Source organism: Prenolepis imparis, unplaced genomic scaffold (genome assembly GCF_030444845.1).
Source record: "Prenolepis imparis isolate NDT839.2.m4 unplaced genomic scaffold, iyPreImpa1.0 SCAF_9, whole genome shotgun sequence".
Taxonomy (NCBI): domain Eukaryota; kingdom Metazoa; phylum Arthropoda; class Insecta; order Hymenoptera; family Formicidae; genus Prenolepis; species Prenolepis imparis.
The window spans coordinates 6,975,040-6,993,037 of NW_028141167.1; the positions used below are offsets into that span (position 1 = coordinate 6,975,040).

A 17,998-nucleotide genomic window follows, 5' to 3' on the forward strand; every position below is an offset into this window, starting at 1 on the left:
GTAATCTTCGGCGAGTTCATCTTTACAGGCCATACACGTCCGATATAAAGTATCTCACGTTGTTGAAGGGAAAAAAACCGGAAGATCTGTCTTTCGTGACGCGTTTCGCCTCTTCGAACAATTCCGCGCAGCCGGTGTTCAAGAATGAGGTATAAACCGTTGATAAATGATCACGGTAGAAAGAACAGCCTCGTAATTGTAGTCTTATTAATGGCTCGCAACTGCACGTTGTAACGACCTGTAGCTATAACACGCATCTCGTTTGTATCTTGCAACCGTAATCTGCCAATTTACAGCGTGAAATCGCTAGTAGCACGAGAACGTGCACGAAAGTATTCAACGCGGTATTCAAAATATGAGCGCGATAAACACAGTATCCATTGAATAAATCCCCAATTATTTGGAAAAAATGTGAATTCTCTCTCGTTTAAATAAATCTGAAAACTTATATTCACTTGTCACAGAGTTTTCCATATATACAATATTTATATACCCATATTTACAAGTTATTTGAATAACATTTTTTCAAAAATTCGGAGAGAGAAAGAGAGAAAGAGATTTTAACTCATAAATATAAATTAATTTTAACTTTAGTTATATCAATCTCTTCTTTAGAGAAAAATTAAAGGCGTGAAAAAAAAAGAATTTTTCTTCGCAGTGATATACTTAAATTTCGTTCGATAAACTTAAATTATATTTCTAGGATGTCTCGGGGCCAAGGGGGATGGTCGGACGAGCCTTGCACTTCCGGTAGTGCGAGTCGCCGCAGTGGAGCGCGGCAAATGGCGGGATCGTCCTCGAGAATGTCAACTTCCGCTTTGGAGGAGCGTGCTTCCGCTACGCCGTGTAAAAGTGGGTTCAGATTAGGTGTCTACGGCTGGAGAAAAAGATGTCTCTACTCCCTCGTATTGACCCTCATGATCATCGTTATTCTCAACCTCGCTCTTACCGTCTGGCTTTTGAAAGTCATGGGATTCAGTTCCGTAAGTTTATGAATTAATGAGTAATTATTTTAACGTCACACACCATCATTATAGATTCATAAAATTAATAAATTTATCAATAATGTTCTTTCTCAAGCTTTTCTAATAAAAATTTAAGTAGATAAAAATATAACGACTCATAAAATTCATCAAATGTTTTAAAAAATTTTAAGTATTATTTAGAAAAATATTTTAATTAAAAAATATAATTTTATCAATATTTTACTGATAAGAAGCTATAAAATCTTTCTTTTTTTTCCTACTTTTTAATTATATTAAAAACTCATACAAGTTTCTAAAAAAAATTGATCAATTCTGTGAGCAATTGCATAACTTTTATATATCGATTCATTCGAGAATTTTGTATATCTAAACTCTCTCGTAACTAATTAATATGAAATATAATATATATGTCACGGCGTGTAGGAACGCACTTCGGATAGGTCCGATCCTTTCCGGTTAGGATCTTCTCTTGTAAGTTTGACCTGAATAGGGACGTATGTAACTTTTCGACAGTCATTAAAGTCGACTTCTCTGCCTTGCGGCTTGGAATTAGTTTCGCGCGAGTTCCTGAGCCTGAATAACAAGCCTCGACGAGGGTGCCGGCTCGTGTGAGCGTGGAATGCATCACCGACGATTTTGAGAGAGAGAGAGAGAGAGAGAGAGAGAGAGAGAGAGAGAGAGAGAGAGAGAGAGAGAAATGTGGCGTAAAGCGCGAAGGTGGTTAATATAATTCGCCGTAATTGCCGGAACCGTTACATCGACGCCGTGGTGTTTCCATCGCGGAAAATTGTCGCTTGCACTTCATACTTCTTCTCCTTCAGACTTAATTCGGTCGCGTTACAATTACTCGCTGGAATCGACCGGAGAGAGAGAAGGGGAAGGGAGGGAAAGGATTCATTAGTAAGTAAGTCTGCAATGTTCGAGCATTTCTCCGTTCTTCGCAATCTTGGAGAAACGCGACCCATACCAACTTCTTGATTGCGATAATGGCTGTAATGTAAAGATCGTTTCGATGTAAATGTCTATGTTGCGCGCGAAGACCAACTTGCCCACGACTTTTTTAAGTTAGCGCGACGTGTTACTTAAAATTGACTTATTTAAAATTGAGCTACTGCGTGCATCTTATTAAAATGAATTTCTAAACGAATAATCTTGTGTAATAATAATTTTATTACTTGTGCTACAATATGTAAAATAAATTATTAGGTCAGTATAATTTTTTTTCTCGGTAGACCACTTTAAAGAATAAAAGGATAGCTGCACAATACGCTTTGCAATCACCTGTAACATACGCCGTTCAATTCGATTTTCATGCGCGCAGAAACTCACATAAATTCTTTCAATCCACTTTATCGCCCGGTCGCATAATCGTACCAACACTTTTGCTTCTGCAAATCGCAGCATTTCCACGTACGCGAGAGAGGTGCAACAATGCCATGGATTCGTCGGCGATTAAGCCGGTGCCTAGTTCGCTCGATTAAGGCAAAAACGATCGTGGTACTATCCGCCTCGCGCCCCCGCCAAGCTGCTGCTACTGCAACTCCCTATTCACTATTATCGAATTTATTCGAAATCGAAAGGAGTCCCTGCGATCTGGCGCAATGATCCCTCGATGGGGACTAAACTCGGTGGAAATTGAGTATCAATCCGTAAGTAAGGAGCCTGGGAGCAGCAGGGATACCCCGTGGGAAATGTAAGTCTCTGCCACTTCTTTCCCACCCCTTTTCACCCTTTCAACTATCTCTCCCCTATCTCTCCCTCTACCCTGTCTCTCTCTCTTTCTCTTCGATACTTTCCCGTTTTACGCCAGTTCCATCCCCCGTCAATTTCTTGCCTCCCTCTCTTGCCTTCACATCTCTTATCCCATCCTCCCACAGTGATTCTCTCATTTGATCTCCCATCCGGTTTTTCTCTAGCTTTTCTCTTCCTCTTTCTCTAACTCTCTTTTTTTTCTCTAGTTTCCTTCCTCCCTTTCTCGAAACATCTAACGCAGTTAATACTGCTCGATTCACGCCGAAAACTTTTCCAACTAACGTGTCGTTCTTCTCTCTCTTTCCCACCTTCGTTCGTCGTAAGTCGTAATTAGAGGAGCGATAATTAAACTCTCGTTTATCGGCCGGTATTCGCGCCGATAACTCATGTCCGATTAATTGTGCGACTCGGTAAATCAGCGAGACAATCAATTACGAGTTCGGGCGCGTTAATTATTGCGCGCGGTCGGGTTGCGGGCTGCTCCGGCCGACGATTTACGACGATTTCGATTCACGGTGACGGATTCGACCGGGATATCTCGGAAAAGTCAAATGTAAAATTCCTCGTTGAGTCTGTGGCGGTGTTGAGTCTGAATCGAGCGACCGCGGTTATATAGAGATGGTTTGTGCGCGGTAGTTTATAGGGAGTAAGAACGTGATTTTGTAGTACGATGTACATACATGAAATTTTACGCATGAGAAATGGATGGAATTTAGCGTATAATCGGATTGATCGAGCAACTGCGTAAAACTGAATATAACTCTATTCTATTTTCATTTGCACCATTTAGACTAAATCTATCTTGAAGCAAATAACATTTCGTAGAAAATATAACAGCAGGAAATATTAATGATAGATTCTAAATATTATCGTAATAGATATAATCGTATAAATTTTTATAATTTGAAGTATTTTTTATAGAATATTAGTTATAGAATGTTGGAAATCTGGAAATACGAAATGATACACGTGATCGACTATATCTTGCGTTTTTTATAATGCGTAAAAAGAAATGGCAAAAAAATGGAAGAATACTTGAAACGACTCTCTTATATTTTCTAATACAATCAATCATGACGCACCCGCAAGCTTGAAAACAACGAGATCTACAAAACAACCGAGGATAGCGCAAATTATGCAACAATGTTTTCACGTTACAAAATGCCCCGTAATTATCGTTTTATATATATTATACATATATTTAATCAAGATTAAAGTATTTCGGCGAATTAAATAAACGATCAAACATTATTTTTATTGAGGGTTTTCGTTCTTTTTAAACTTCTGGTATATATTACGTAAATGAGAGAAATGCGATTCGGTAATACGTATCCATTATAGCGTATATAAACTGGCGTCGCTAGATGCAGACACCGCTGAAATCAAAAGTCTCCGAGATGTAGAGCCGGAACTCCTCGAGACTTGGTTGATATCCATCTAGAAGTTTTCCTATACGAGGCATTCCTCCTAGGCGAGTGAAAGCGCGATGCACTTGCGAACCGGGAAATATTTCATGCCCACCGTACTTCTCCCTTGCCTTTATCCACCCATCCTTCCCGACCATTCATATTTGATGAGAGTCTCGGTCTGCCTCCCACTGCCTCTTTTCACTCTTGGGTTGCCCCGTCTCGGCCAACTCCGGCCGATGTCCTTCCCTCATCCGCAAACGAGGGAGGAAGAAAAAGAGAGCTACCGCGAAGAAATTAAATCATTTTTCTCAATTAAGAAAACCGCCTCGCCCTCGTAACTGCAAAACTTTTGCCTCGGTAGAATTAATTAAGAGCACTCGATCGAGACGCTTTATTAATGAAGTCCGGTTTCGTCGCGCTCGATGCTACCGGTTGTTAATAATCGCATGTACATGACGAATTTCTCACCGCGATATATTTATTTGCGAAATCGTGCGGGTGGGATAGAGACAAATTTTGCTTCAATTAACCTTTGCGATAAAAATAACAACCGACGTTCTTTTTTTAGTAAAAATTAAACATTTAATATCTTTTCACAACTCCTAAGTATCTTAGTACAGCTAAGCTTCTTATAATTTCAAGAACTTCCTTCATTTATCGTTTATATTTTATATTTTTCACTACTAAGATTTTGCTTCATCAATATTTTTAATATTCTTTTTAATTATATCGCTTCTATTTGCAATCTTCGATTGCGTTGTTCGAGAAAAATTTTATCGATTACGCTTGCACTTTTACGGTGATACGAAAAGATTTTCTTTACAAAGCACACGTTGTCGTTCGTGAGTATCAATATTTCGGGCTCTTTTCGGGATTCCCATCAAGTGGAGAGGTCTTAGGAGAGATCTTTGATTACGGACAATATATAATATAGCCTGAAACGTTATGTCGAACGGAGTAGTATACGGACACTATATTGGCACTAACGGCTTACATACATGGCCATAGCGAACAGATGCCCCTTGCACCTAATATCGCTTGCGGGACCTTACCCTCTATAACCCTTGTATCCATAGAGAATTCACCTGTATACATTCCTTCCTACACATCCCCTGCGAAGATACATATTGCACACGCGCCCTCCACACCCATACAAGGTGGCTGCTTTCGCAGCGTCCCTTTCGCAGAGAATCAATTGAAATTCATGTTTCCAAATGAACACTTCTACTCAAACCATATATACATTCGCGCATATTTCCGTTAAATCGTCGTGTGTGAAATCGACACTTTATAAATATTTATTTTGTTATTTTCGTGAAATAAACATAATGTCATGAAAAAAACTTTTTTCTATTACGATAATTTATGGAATGTTTTAAATATGCAATATGTATAGTAAAAAATAAATATATTCTCCGTTTTTGCCGAAATTAAACTTACAATTTTATTGCAAATAATACAAATTATGTACGATTATTTCAATCAAGCATATTTAATAGATCTAATATTCTTGAAATTACTGTCAAATAAAATTTAATTAATATTGATGGCAATTGAAGTGTACAATTTAATAATTATATATGTTACTATAATATTTCTATATCATTATTATTAATTTATGTATCAGGAAATACTGAATGAAATAAATATATATTTAAATATTTATTTTATTATTTTCATAAAATAGACACTATGTCATAAAAAAAACTTTTTTATTACGGTGATTTGTGGAATGTTTCAAATATGCAATAGGATAGGAGTTATATGTAGTCTCCGATTTTTATCAAAATTAAATTTGCAATTTTATGATAAAAATGAATTATGTAAGATTATTTCAGTTAAACATATCTAATATATCTAATATTCTTGAAATTACTGTCAAATAAAATTTAACATTAATGGCAATCTAAATATATAATCTAATAATTATGTTACTATAATATATCTGTTATTTCGTATATCGACAGATACTTGTATATCTCTCTTGCATAAATATTTTATTTCAATATAAAAAACTTATACTAAAAAATTTTGCTAATATAAAAAAATCTACATAAATTAAATAACTATTATAAATATTCATGATAATAATTCGAAACAGATTTTATTACATTTTATAATTAGAGAAAGAAAAATAAAAATAAAAGTGATGATAAATATTTAAAACTGTAAAATTTTTGGCAGGAATTAATCACGAATGCGTCGTGCGTGTAGAAACACGAGTGATCACGCTGTATACTATACATATACATATATATTGTGTGTTAGTATTAAAGGATATCCATTATAGCACCTAGCCACCAAGTGTAAGTGCAATATAGCGGGTATAGCGCCATGAATTTTGAACGTATAGCAGTGCCGTAGTACGTTAGTGGTAGCGGTTATAGGTTGGTTCGCGTGGAAGGCCGAGCAGACAAGTTTATTGTTTCCAGGGATTTCGCGCCAAGCCACAGGGGAACCATCGTACGACTCTCTCATGAAGGCTCTATACTTTATCAATTGATGTCCTTTAAACGATTGTTTTTATTGATTTTAAGCTTTAGTAGCATATAACTTTCATCCTAACAATAATTTTTGAGAGATATTATTTAGACTATAATAAATAGAATATAGAATAAAAATTATATTTTTAAAATATATACTTCTTTTAAAGATATATTTTATCATACTCGTTTAAATCAGTTGCTACAACTATAAATTTAGATGTTGCTCCACGTCGTAATTCCGCTTTTCATATCACCGACCGCGAGCGAGCCTCGTCGTGAGCCAAAAGTCAACAGAACAGATATTTGTCCCACAAAAATCGCCGCGGCGAAGATTTAAATTCGGCAGTCGCATTACGCCAGCCGTCGCGACGTTTTTATCGATTTCCCATTTCGAACCACCGATCCCGCAGCCCTACGTCACATGCCAGATTGGGGTTATAGGTTTCCTCCCCCCGCTATCCCATTTTCCCTCTCCCGATATTGCATAATCCGTAGAGATGTGTACAGAATGTACGCGAAAGCTGCAAGGATTTTTATCTAAATGCGGTTATCATCTCAGTAGCGAATGTTAATGTCCGGGAATATGAAGTAAATTATTGTATCGAAGCTGAAAAAAATGACGCGATTCAGGAAAAAGAGAAGAATACTCGCCCAGGAGTATTATTAAGAGAAGATTCCAAAAGAGACGAGAATACGTCAACATTAATGATGCCTCGAGGGCGTCTCCTCTCTCATCTCCGGAATCTCCTTTATATAATTGTTATCATTAGCGTAAGAGAAGAATATACATATCTATATATATATTATAAATAAAACAGTCAGCTGTCGCGCTGCATTACAGATCTAGGGTTGCTCGTTATCTTAAGAAAAAAAACAATTTCGAGAGAAAATTTTTCGCGAAAACGATTCGTTACGGCGACACAGATTTCCATACGTTGTTATTGCACCGTTACTTCATCTCGTTGTATTAATATGTTTAGTGCACGAATAAATGTAGTTAAAATCAATCAAGATTTTAATAAAATCGAGAAAGAGAGAAATTCTTTGATCTCGTCTTTTTAAATATTAAATGTAATTGCAATTTTTTGCAAATTTTATAAGAACAGTATAGGCGTTTCACACATAGCGTAAAGGAATAGTTAAATCAAATTGATCAAAGTAGCATTAATATGATAATTAAAACAAAGGAACTTATGGTTAAATGCTACATCCCATCTACAGATGGGAATACCAATATATTATTTCGCGTCGACCAGGGAATATATAAGCTTCCCGTTAATTCGCCGTGAATTGCGCGATGAAGATGACCCAGACGAAATTGTCACCGGAACGCGCGAGTTAATCCTCACAAGACGCATCAGGAACTCCTTCATGATTTAACCCCCGCGCTGTTACACGGTAAAATAACACGAAATTGCAACATCGTGATACGGAGAGGATGATAAGAGGTGGCCGAGGATGGACCTTGAATTCGGTTATGACTGGTGAGGGGGGTTCATCGTCGCCGAGGATTCCCCGAGGAAAAGGCGGTGACAGGATTCCGAGTCGGATTACCTCGCGGCGCGGCACAGAAGTTAGACGAAACTGCTAACGTCGTCGTCCGGCTTGGGATAATTACGTGAGGTGCATTAGCGTAGCCGCACGTAGCGTAGCACCACGTGCATATGTGTAATCACCGCGACGTACGTGTGAGACCGCGAAACGTATGACTGTCTGTCATGAAAGGTACATACATACGCGAGTTCACCTGTTCAACGATGTGCAGTCATACAAATTCACGCGAATGTAACGCTCATTCGTAACGGGATTTAATGGTTATCATTTTTGATAACGACGTCATCTCTGTGGCAATTCTATCATATTCGGCGTGGGATATGATTAAAATAAAGAAGCGATGAGAGAATTATATATACATAGATATATATATATATATATATATATATATATATATATAATTACGCGATTATAAATCTAAAACTGAATCAATATAAAACTTTAATGAAAAGAAAAGGAAAACAATAGATTTTGGGAGCTACATTTTTTTGGCGAAAAAACTAGCATATTATTTCCTGGATGCGAATGTAATTTCCGACTTCCGCGGAATGAGATGTGCACGCGAATCGGCTCGCGAAAATGGCGTGGCGCGCGCCGACTTCTATTCATCTGCGTGAACGAAATTTATTGCAATTGAAATCTGACTACGTCCTGGCGTGAATTTCATCCGGATGTAAATTTATGTTAAAGCAATTTAGAAAATATATTCTTGAATTTTCCCTATTGCTTTCTAGCGGAACTGAAATAATAAATCCGAAAGCATAATTCAAAATTCTCGGAGAATTATCAAATTTGTTTCAAGTATAATTTTTATGTCACGAATATTTAATATATATATTTAAAACATTTGATATTAAAAATTAAATTATAGCATTATATTGCAACATGTTTATTTTCTGATTGTCTAGATTGTCGCTAAAAATGAATCATTACAAAATTGATATTAATCTGAAAAAGCTTTTAAAATAGAATCAAAATATCAGAACTACAGATTCTATAAATGATTTTCTTCTCAGATATCTCGTTTCTTTCTATTTTTAAAAATTCGCGATCATATAAAATATTTAATTAAAAATAATTCTAGTGAAAATCGAACATTTTGTTAAATGACATAGTAATATCGGTTAAATTTTCAAGTTAAAGATAAGATATATTAATGTTATAACATAAAAGAATATGACCGTATCTCTCCTAGTAGAGCGTCTCAAATAATGCTTATCTCGATAAGGAAGCGACGAAAAAATTGACCACGATTAAAGCAGGCGTGGCGCTAAAACGGGAAGCCTTTGTAATCCTTGTAAATAACGTGCTTTGTATTAATTTATGGACGACGACCAACCGAGTAATGTCGAGCCGAGGCTCGACGTCGTTACGATGATATACGCTTACGAGGGGTGTTATTTGGATTTCATTACGTGCCGCAACCGGCGCCACCGCTATCCTGCCAGCACCCTTGTCGCGCGAATCACGTGTCTCGATATTCGCATCAGGAATTCGGAACAAAATGCACAAGATATAAAATAACGCGTTATTTTACCCCCGCAAAAAAAGTGCATATAAATTCATTGACATCGTCGCGCGAATTGATTTCAGCGCGACCGGAAATCTATTAATCGGTCGCATCGCGCAATTTCCGCCACCGAACGTAAATCCGTATTTTTTCGACACGATAAATACTTGATGATCGCGATGGCAGCCAATCACGTCGATACGAAGGAAATACGGTGTGCGTACGGCCGATTCGACCGAAATTTCGTCGGCTAATTGCGTAGATTTTCCTTTCTGTTTTATTTATTTCTTTTCCTCTCTCCTCCCGTTTCCGAAAAAACCGCGCGAAATCGAGATAAAGAGATGGAGGGCACGCACTCGTTCGCGCTACGAGAGGGCTAAGGGTCGATATTTTTTATTGTCGCTTAAATCCCCTTATCAACGGTCGACAGACAACGAGATAAAAAGGGTATAAAGACTCGGACTTAATGATACCTGTCTGACGGTAGATTACTTTTACTACTGCCGCTCGTTCTCACCACTACGATTGGGCGATCTTCTCGACTCCAGAGGTTCCTTCAGACCGTCTGGCGATTCTAAAAAGCAGGTGCAGCCATAGTTCTTTCTTTCTCTTTCTCTCTCTATTTTTCTCATTCTTCTCTCGTTTTGCCGCTTACTCTCCCACTTGCACTTTTTTCCTTCTTATTGTGTACTTCGTCTCTCTTTCTTTCCATTTCTCTCGTTTTTCTAACGTTTCTTCTCGATCTCATTCTCCCGGATCGCATCTTCCTCTGTTTCTCCCTCACAATCTCGCTTACTCTCCGCGGACGCTATTGGGGTTTACGGTTACGGTTAAGTAGAAGGCAAAGAGATCGTATCGTTTTCCGAACGATTTGGCTAATCGAGTGCCGGTGGCTCGGGACATCCTCTTCCCTCCTTTTACTCTCAATCCCGATCGCAACTATGCACATGCGAATTGATGTTTAGGGAAATTCTATGAACGAGTGTTTAAACCGCGATCTTGCTTAGAAATCTGACAGCCGATCATTTCCTTCGAAACGTCGACATTTATAGTGGCGCAATAACGAATTATGCAATTGGATTGATAAAAAAAAAGACGCAAAAGAACTGCTATAATAATATTAGTGAAACGGCACACGATAAAAATAACTTTTGCAATATTTGTTCACTTATCCCCCGTAATTATCCGTATGAAATAATAATTTAATTTCATCGGTAATATTATTTAACGCGCATGCAAAAAAAATATATACATTTTTACACATCAAAAAACTTTTTCAATTGAATATTTGCAATTTTCTATTTATTTAATCATTAAACACCGGCATGCTCAAAAAATTTGAAAAATTAATATTTATATTATAATTATATTTATACTATATTTGAGTTTATAGTGCAATTCTAAATCAACAAAAGATATGAATAAAAGATTCTCTTGTAACTTTTGATGAAAATTGTTTTTATTTATCTTAAGAGTACTCTTCTCTAGAAATCTGAATCTCTACATAGACGTAAAGTTTCTTATTGTTCGTTCGAAATAAATATGTATATAATAATAATTTCAGAACTTTTCTTGAAATCTGAATCTGAATAAATTCCAGTTGGATATAACTATGTTAAAGATATTAAAATGTGTCTTTCCGTTATATCGTTTGGCTTTTTACATTTTGGGGAAATTATCCCTATCGCTTTACCGCAAATTGACGTATCAAATTGCCGCGCCGTATGCAAATATTCGACTCGGTCAGCGCACAATATGCAGTCTAAAAAAGAAAACCGTTAAATTGGAAGCCGCTTGATCGGAAGTTCAACCAGTTCGGACAGCGTGTACCCTATAGCGACTTTCTTTTTCCGCAGCTGTAATAATAAGTGGACAGAGTGTGGCAATTGCTTTCAATCGGGCGGCCAATCATCGGAAATCAATGTGAACGGTAGGCAAGAGAAGGACGAGTTATTTTATTGCGAAGTAGTATTTTAAAGAAGGTACAGAAAGAAGACGACGATACGGGAAATTTGCCAAGCCATCTGTTCATTTCGAACTATTCTTAACGTTTTATGTGCAATTTTTTCGCGAAAATTACATGCACATTTCCGAAACGATATTAACATATTAATTTACGTTGCATTCACGTTAATATGAAAAATGTAATCGTCTGCGTCAAACTATATTCATCTTGTGCGAAAAAGATTATGGAAAGATGCAATTCGTGTTCGCCATATTGATGCGCGCGAGTTTTTTTTTTTTTAATCTACGCGATTTTAGCTTTCAACTGCTACGGTTTAATTCGGATAACGTGAATACCACGGTCGTTTTAATCTAATCCCGACTGATAATTTTCTCAAGTTTTCCCGAGAATTCTCCTCCTTTATATATCTTCTAAATATATGTCTGGACTCTGGACGTAGCACGTTTCTCTCGATTACTTTGCAAAAGCTACGATCATTTTAAAATGAAATACGGCTACTTTCACTCTTTCAGCTAGACATATACTTCTTAACGTAGCCGAGAAGGCAAAGTTCGATTGCAATTATACGCGGTAAGACCGTTTCATAAACGCCAAATTGCACTTTCCGCTCGGGATAAGTCCCAGGTGGGAGACTATCCGAAGTTTACGAGATGAATACAAACGCGCAATGTGTCTACTTTATGGTGTGTTTCTCCTTTCGTTCCGGCCACCCCCAGCCCCCTTCGCTCGATACATCCCGGGGGCGAAAGAGAAAGAAAAAGAAGAAGTAAGAAAGATACCAAGAGTTAAAATAAAATTCTGCCTACGCTACTGTTTCGGATATTCCGATAGATATTTCAAACAAACGGATACAATGGATCACTGCGTATTCAACTCGCACATAGCTCATCGTCGCATTTATAATTCAGCCATCTGAAGTGGCAATAATGGCAAACGCCACCGATACTTAATACCGTCAGGCTGAAACTCGACACAGTAATGGAGTATATTATTTTATTTTACGATACGAGCGCGATGGGGCGAACACACTCGAGCTCGAAGGCGGATATCGATATTACGAAGCTATCCGACGTACAGTCCGACTTTAATAAATTCCGGCTTTGGCAGCGGAAAGTATCTTAGACTCTTGGTTTGATACACGTTATCTTTTCCATCTTAATTTTGATGATAGTTCCGCGATAAATTTAATATCGATCTATTAAGAATGTATCTTAATAATTAATCAAAAGATTAAGTAAAAAATGAGATAAAAACTAAATACATAGTAAAAGTAGAATTTATAGAGAACAGGAAGTCTGAGTCAGCTGTCAATTTGATGGAAAATAAAATAGATATACAAGGAGGCAATAAATTGTAACGAGATTCTGCTCTATTTTTATCGAGATGTTATAGCCACGGCTTAGAAAGTTTTGACAGTTTGCCCCCCCCCCCAACCTTTTTGACAGTCATTTCCTTTTCTTTCAGGAAGGTATCGGTTCGCTAAAAGTGGTGCCTGGGGGAATCGAACTAAGAGGTCAAGCTGCCGTATTGGACGCCCTTGTGGCCTCCAACCTGAGATCTCGGAGGGGCAAAAACTTAGTGTTGGAATCATGGAGTAATTTTACTGCCTCAGCAAGATCTCACGATGGTCGGCTTCTCGCGCGATTAACAGTTGGTAAGTTATAACGATAGCTGTGTAGCCTGCATTTTTCATATAATCCGACATTAAGAGAAGTAATCTCAATTTTTCAAATAGAAATAAAATTATATAAATAGCATTATTAATAAAAAAAAGATATGTATATGTATATATAAATATTGTTATAAATTTTATATACATAGAGAAAAAATTTTCTTTAGAATTTACATTAAGAGTTTACCTGAAAATCATGGTAATCGTGAGACAATAGGGTATGGAAAGAATTTTATGAAAATTTCTCTGATTAATATTTTTATCACAATAAAAATAATAATATCTATCACAATAAAATATAAAATATGTTTGATTAAATTTACTCCGCAGTTTAGTAAAATTAATCAAACATGTTTTATATTTTATTGTGATAGATATTATTTTTATTGTGATAAATATTAATCAGAGAAATTATCATAAAATTCTTTCCATACCATGATTTTCAGAATAAATTATCAAAGAGAAAACTCTCTCTGTGTATGAGATTTATTTTTAAAATTATTGGAAATGAATAAATTGAATATATGTATATACAATATAATAATATAAATAATTTGTCATATATATAAAATTGCATTTAAAAATTTTTTTTTTAATCTTAGAACACATTGCTCTTCTCTTTCTAGGAGAGGATCGTGTTGACTGCGTATCTAGAGGTTTTCGAATAACCGATCCTCGAGGAGGAGTACTCTTTTCCGCGGACAGGGAACAGGTTATCGTGGGAGCGGAAATGTTGAGAGTGACTGGCGAAGGCGGTGCCGTTTTTCAGGGAAGCGTGCAGACTCCACTGGTCAGAGGAGAATCGGGGCGCGGTCTTAGGTAATTACATTATAAATATAATTTAATTGCGCAATCGAAAAAATCTTCAGATAATTTTTCGTACGTATTATATCAAATTATTTATTATTATTATAAATGTCACCTATAAATAGATAATTTTTAAATATTATTTTCACATATTATGTGATTATTTGTGATTATTAATATTTATATAAATAATCATATTGAAATGCAATATCAACATTTTCTCGTATATATAATTATATTTTAACAAGTAATAATTACTCGACTGTCAGATTAATCAGATGCGTTCAATCTATCACGTATTAAATCGGACAGTGCAAAAAATGGCAAATATCGCAATATTCGGCTTTTCCTGGCAAATGACGTGAAAAATATGACGTTGGCTACATAATGGGGCGCGTGTATTTAGGTAACAGCAACGGTCAAACTAATAACGATAAAACGTCAAACAAGCGATCGATCGATCGTTCTTATCCAACCAAATAACACGCGTTGTAACAACATTTTATTTCTTTGCAAAGAAGTCGCTTCCTCGTCGGAAATAGCGATTCTTTTCCGTCCACAGCTTCGATTATCGCATTTTCGGCCCGAAAAAGCTCATAGAACCTTCAAACCCTTTCGCTCGTCTTCGTTTTCATCTCTCACCGAGCATCATCTCGGTATATTACGGCGAGAGATTGAGATTTACGAATAGTAGTCGAAAGGAAGGGGATGGGAAAATGGCAGAAAGGGGTAGAGAGAACAGGACAGAGTTGTACCGCCACATCGGTTATTGATAGCGCCAGGCAATTTACAGACGGATTTACGATTACAATAAAACTTTGCTCGCGTGGAAAATTATATTCATAGGATTGGATTTGCGCCAGATATGAAATACCGCGGATCCTACGAGTTCTCGAAGAAGTAGATGGCAAGAGGGGGACAGAGAAGTTAGGGATGGGAGAATAAGGTGGCGGAGTGAAGCGATAAAAAAGCAGCTTCGTGAAGAATGAGAGGAAAGTCATGGACCGTCTTTTTCCTTCATGAGAAAGAATCGATTATTGTGCGAGTTCGACTTCGGCTCGCGGGAGTCAATATAGGTATTATTCTGATGCCGGAATACTCGGATATAATACGACAGTTTATGAGCACACAGAGATTTACGGTGTAATCCGCGTCATTGTTGGAATGTAATACATTGAAATTGAAATACGCGAATTTATTATAGCTTATCGAATAATGATTATATCATTATACAGTAACATTTGCATTTTATATCGCAGAGTTAAGAAAAAACCTTGCATTATTTGTCGAGTATTTATATTACAAATATATAAAATGTACTCACGTAATTTGTCATATACATGTAATAATACACATTTATTTAGTTAAATATATAAATATTAAATGAATAAAATAAATAATAGACTCACCAGTCGATGCATCGCCGTCTCGCCATCCATCCCGCGATGGTTAAAGATATCCGCAATACTTATCACAAACTGCGCGAAATACGTGTTTGGAGAAACGTCTCACGACAAACACTCGAACTCGCGAAGCGACGAACGCCGATTTTAAATAATCGCGGATGCCCGACCGCGTATCCCAATGGGTAGATCGAGACGTTCGTTCGTCGCTAAATTCGACACTCCCGACTCGTTACACGCGACAGGTACCCGCGACACATTTATCATAAACTGCGCGAAATACGTGTTTGGAGAAACGTCTCACGACAAACACTCGAATTCGCGAAGCGACAAACGCCGATTTTAAATAATCGCGGATGCCCGACCGCGTAATCCAATAGATAGATCGAGACGTATTATATATATCAGATTGCACTCGCAACTCGACATCTGCAATGTTAAAAGATATTCGAGACATCAAACTATGCGAAACATACAACACGTGTTTTGCATGTATACATGTTAATAATATGTATTTTGCAATAATTATTCATTAATATTTTTGAAACAGATCGATAATAATTTCTGTATATTAAAACTTTTTTCAACGTTACGAATTTTTCTGATGCCATGGTAAAAACGCGAAATCAAACATAAGGCAAATGAGAGGCATTTACTCCAACAATAATTAACACCATGCGCACTGATATGCTTCGATCGTGTAAATATTGCCTGATTTTGTCGCGCATGCGTGATGCTTATTAATGTTTAACAGTTATACCGAATTACCATTGGTCACGAAATCGAAAAATACGTGTCTGATACATATTCTTACTTACCTATTTCGCGCTGCGAATTTACGTATGTCCATAATCGGTGAAATCGACGGGACGAAATGTTTCTCCTAGGATTTTCTGAAACAAAGCACAAATGCAAATATTAAATGAATAATTCATTACTTCATATATTCTGCAAATGTTATATGCAAATATTATATATTAAAATGCTTTCTTACATTTCTATCGCGCGAATTTACGTAATTTATTTACAACATTGTTTTATTTTATTTTAATTTTTATAATATATTATTATTTTAAAATTTAGTTAGCAAATTCTTACTTTATTTAATATTTTTTGACAGATATCAGTTGATTAAAGCGTCAATTTGCTAATTAATTTTTAAAATAATAATTTGGTATAAAAATTAAAGTAATGTTTTAAATAATATGCTATAACTCTTTAAACTCGATTAATATTTTTGACAGAAATCAGCTGATAACTGTTAAAAATATTAATCGATCTTAAAGTATAACATATTATCCAAAATATTATATATATATATTTATTTATTAATAATTTTATTTAAACCATTTTATTATTTTTATTTTTATAACATATTATTATTTTAAAAATTAATTAGCAAATTAACGCTTTAATCAGCTGATTTCTGTCAATAAATGTTAAGGTGTTAATTTGTTAATTAAATTTTAAAATAAAAATATGTTATAAACATTAAAATAATAAGTTTTAAATAATGTTATAATTCCTTAAATACAATATATTATTTACAGCACATTACTATTTTACATTTTATAACCTATTATTAGTATAAAATTTAATTAGCAAAATAACACTTTATTAATATTATTTGACAGAAATCAGCTGATTGAAGCGTTAATTGCTCATTAAATTTTAAAATAATAATATGTTATAAAAATTAAAATAGTAATGTGTTGTAAATAATATGTTTTAATGCCTTATCTGCGATTAATATTTTTTGATAGAAATCAGCTGATAACTGTCAAAAATATTAATCGAGTTTAAGGAATTATAACATATGATTTAAAACATATTATTATTTTAAATTTTATACTATTATTTTAATAGCTGATTTCTGTTAAAAAAGATTAATCAAGTTTAAACAAACAAGTTTAAAAAAAAATATTATATAATAATATTATTCTCTTTTATATAAAATCAAGGAATGGCACGCGAGTAGCGCTTGTATTGTTCTAGTATTTAAAAAAATTAATGATAAATTAAAAATATGCGAATTTTTAATTAAAGATTAAAATTAAATATATTAAATAAATTTGATAATATTATATAAATATTAGATATACTATATCAAATATTATTCAACTTTGAATATTTTGTAATTAATTAAACATATTTTTATATAACAAAATAAATTTTAGAATTTCTAACTTGGACTAGGAATAAATATAAAATAAAATATTTGCAGCCAATATTGATTCAAGATCAATTACGCGTGATATTATTTGATATAACAATAGATGCACTAAATAATAATGATGACGTGATAAAAATATCGAACTATAAGTCAATAAACATGCTTGTAACAGGTAATCTCAAAGAAACTTTGAGTCAGTTACTTTCTATCAAATCCAGTACACTATAATTAATAAGAATCAGCAAAAGATGAGATCGTGAGATTCAAATAAATAATTAGT

The 17,998-nt window shown here is 35.2% G+C and overlaps 1 protein-coding gene across 6 annotated transcripts in view; it reads left to right on the forward strand.

The window, feature by feature from the left end:
- The window catches only part of Scgdelta (sarcoglycan delta), a 257,268-nt gene that overhangs the window by 173,732 nt on the left and 65,538 nt on the right, over positions 1-17,998 (forward strand). For all 6 annotated transcript variants that reach the window (XM_083045890.1, XM_083045889.1, XM_083045893.1 and 3 more), the window contains 3 exons: positions 704-983; positions 13,128-13,317; positions 13,962-14,154. In XM_083045890.1, the coding sequence (XP_082902016.1) occupies positions 704-983; positions 13,128-13,317; positions 13,962-14,154 (663 nt within the window). The remainder of the gene's footprint in view (positions 1-703; positions 984-13,127; positions 13,318-13,961; positions 14,155-17,998) is intronic.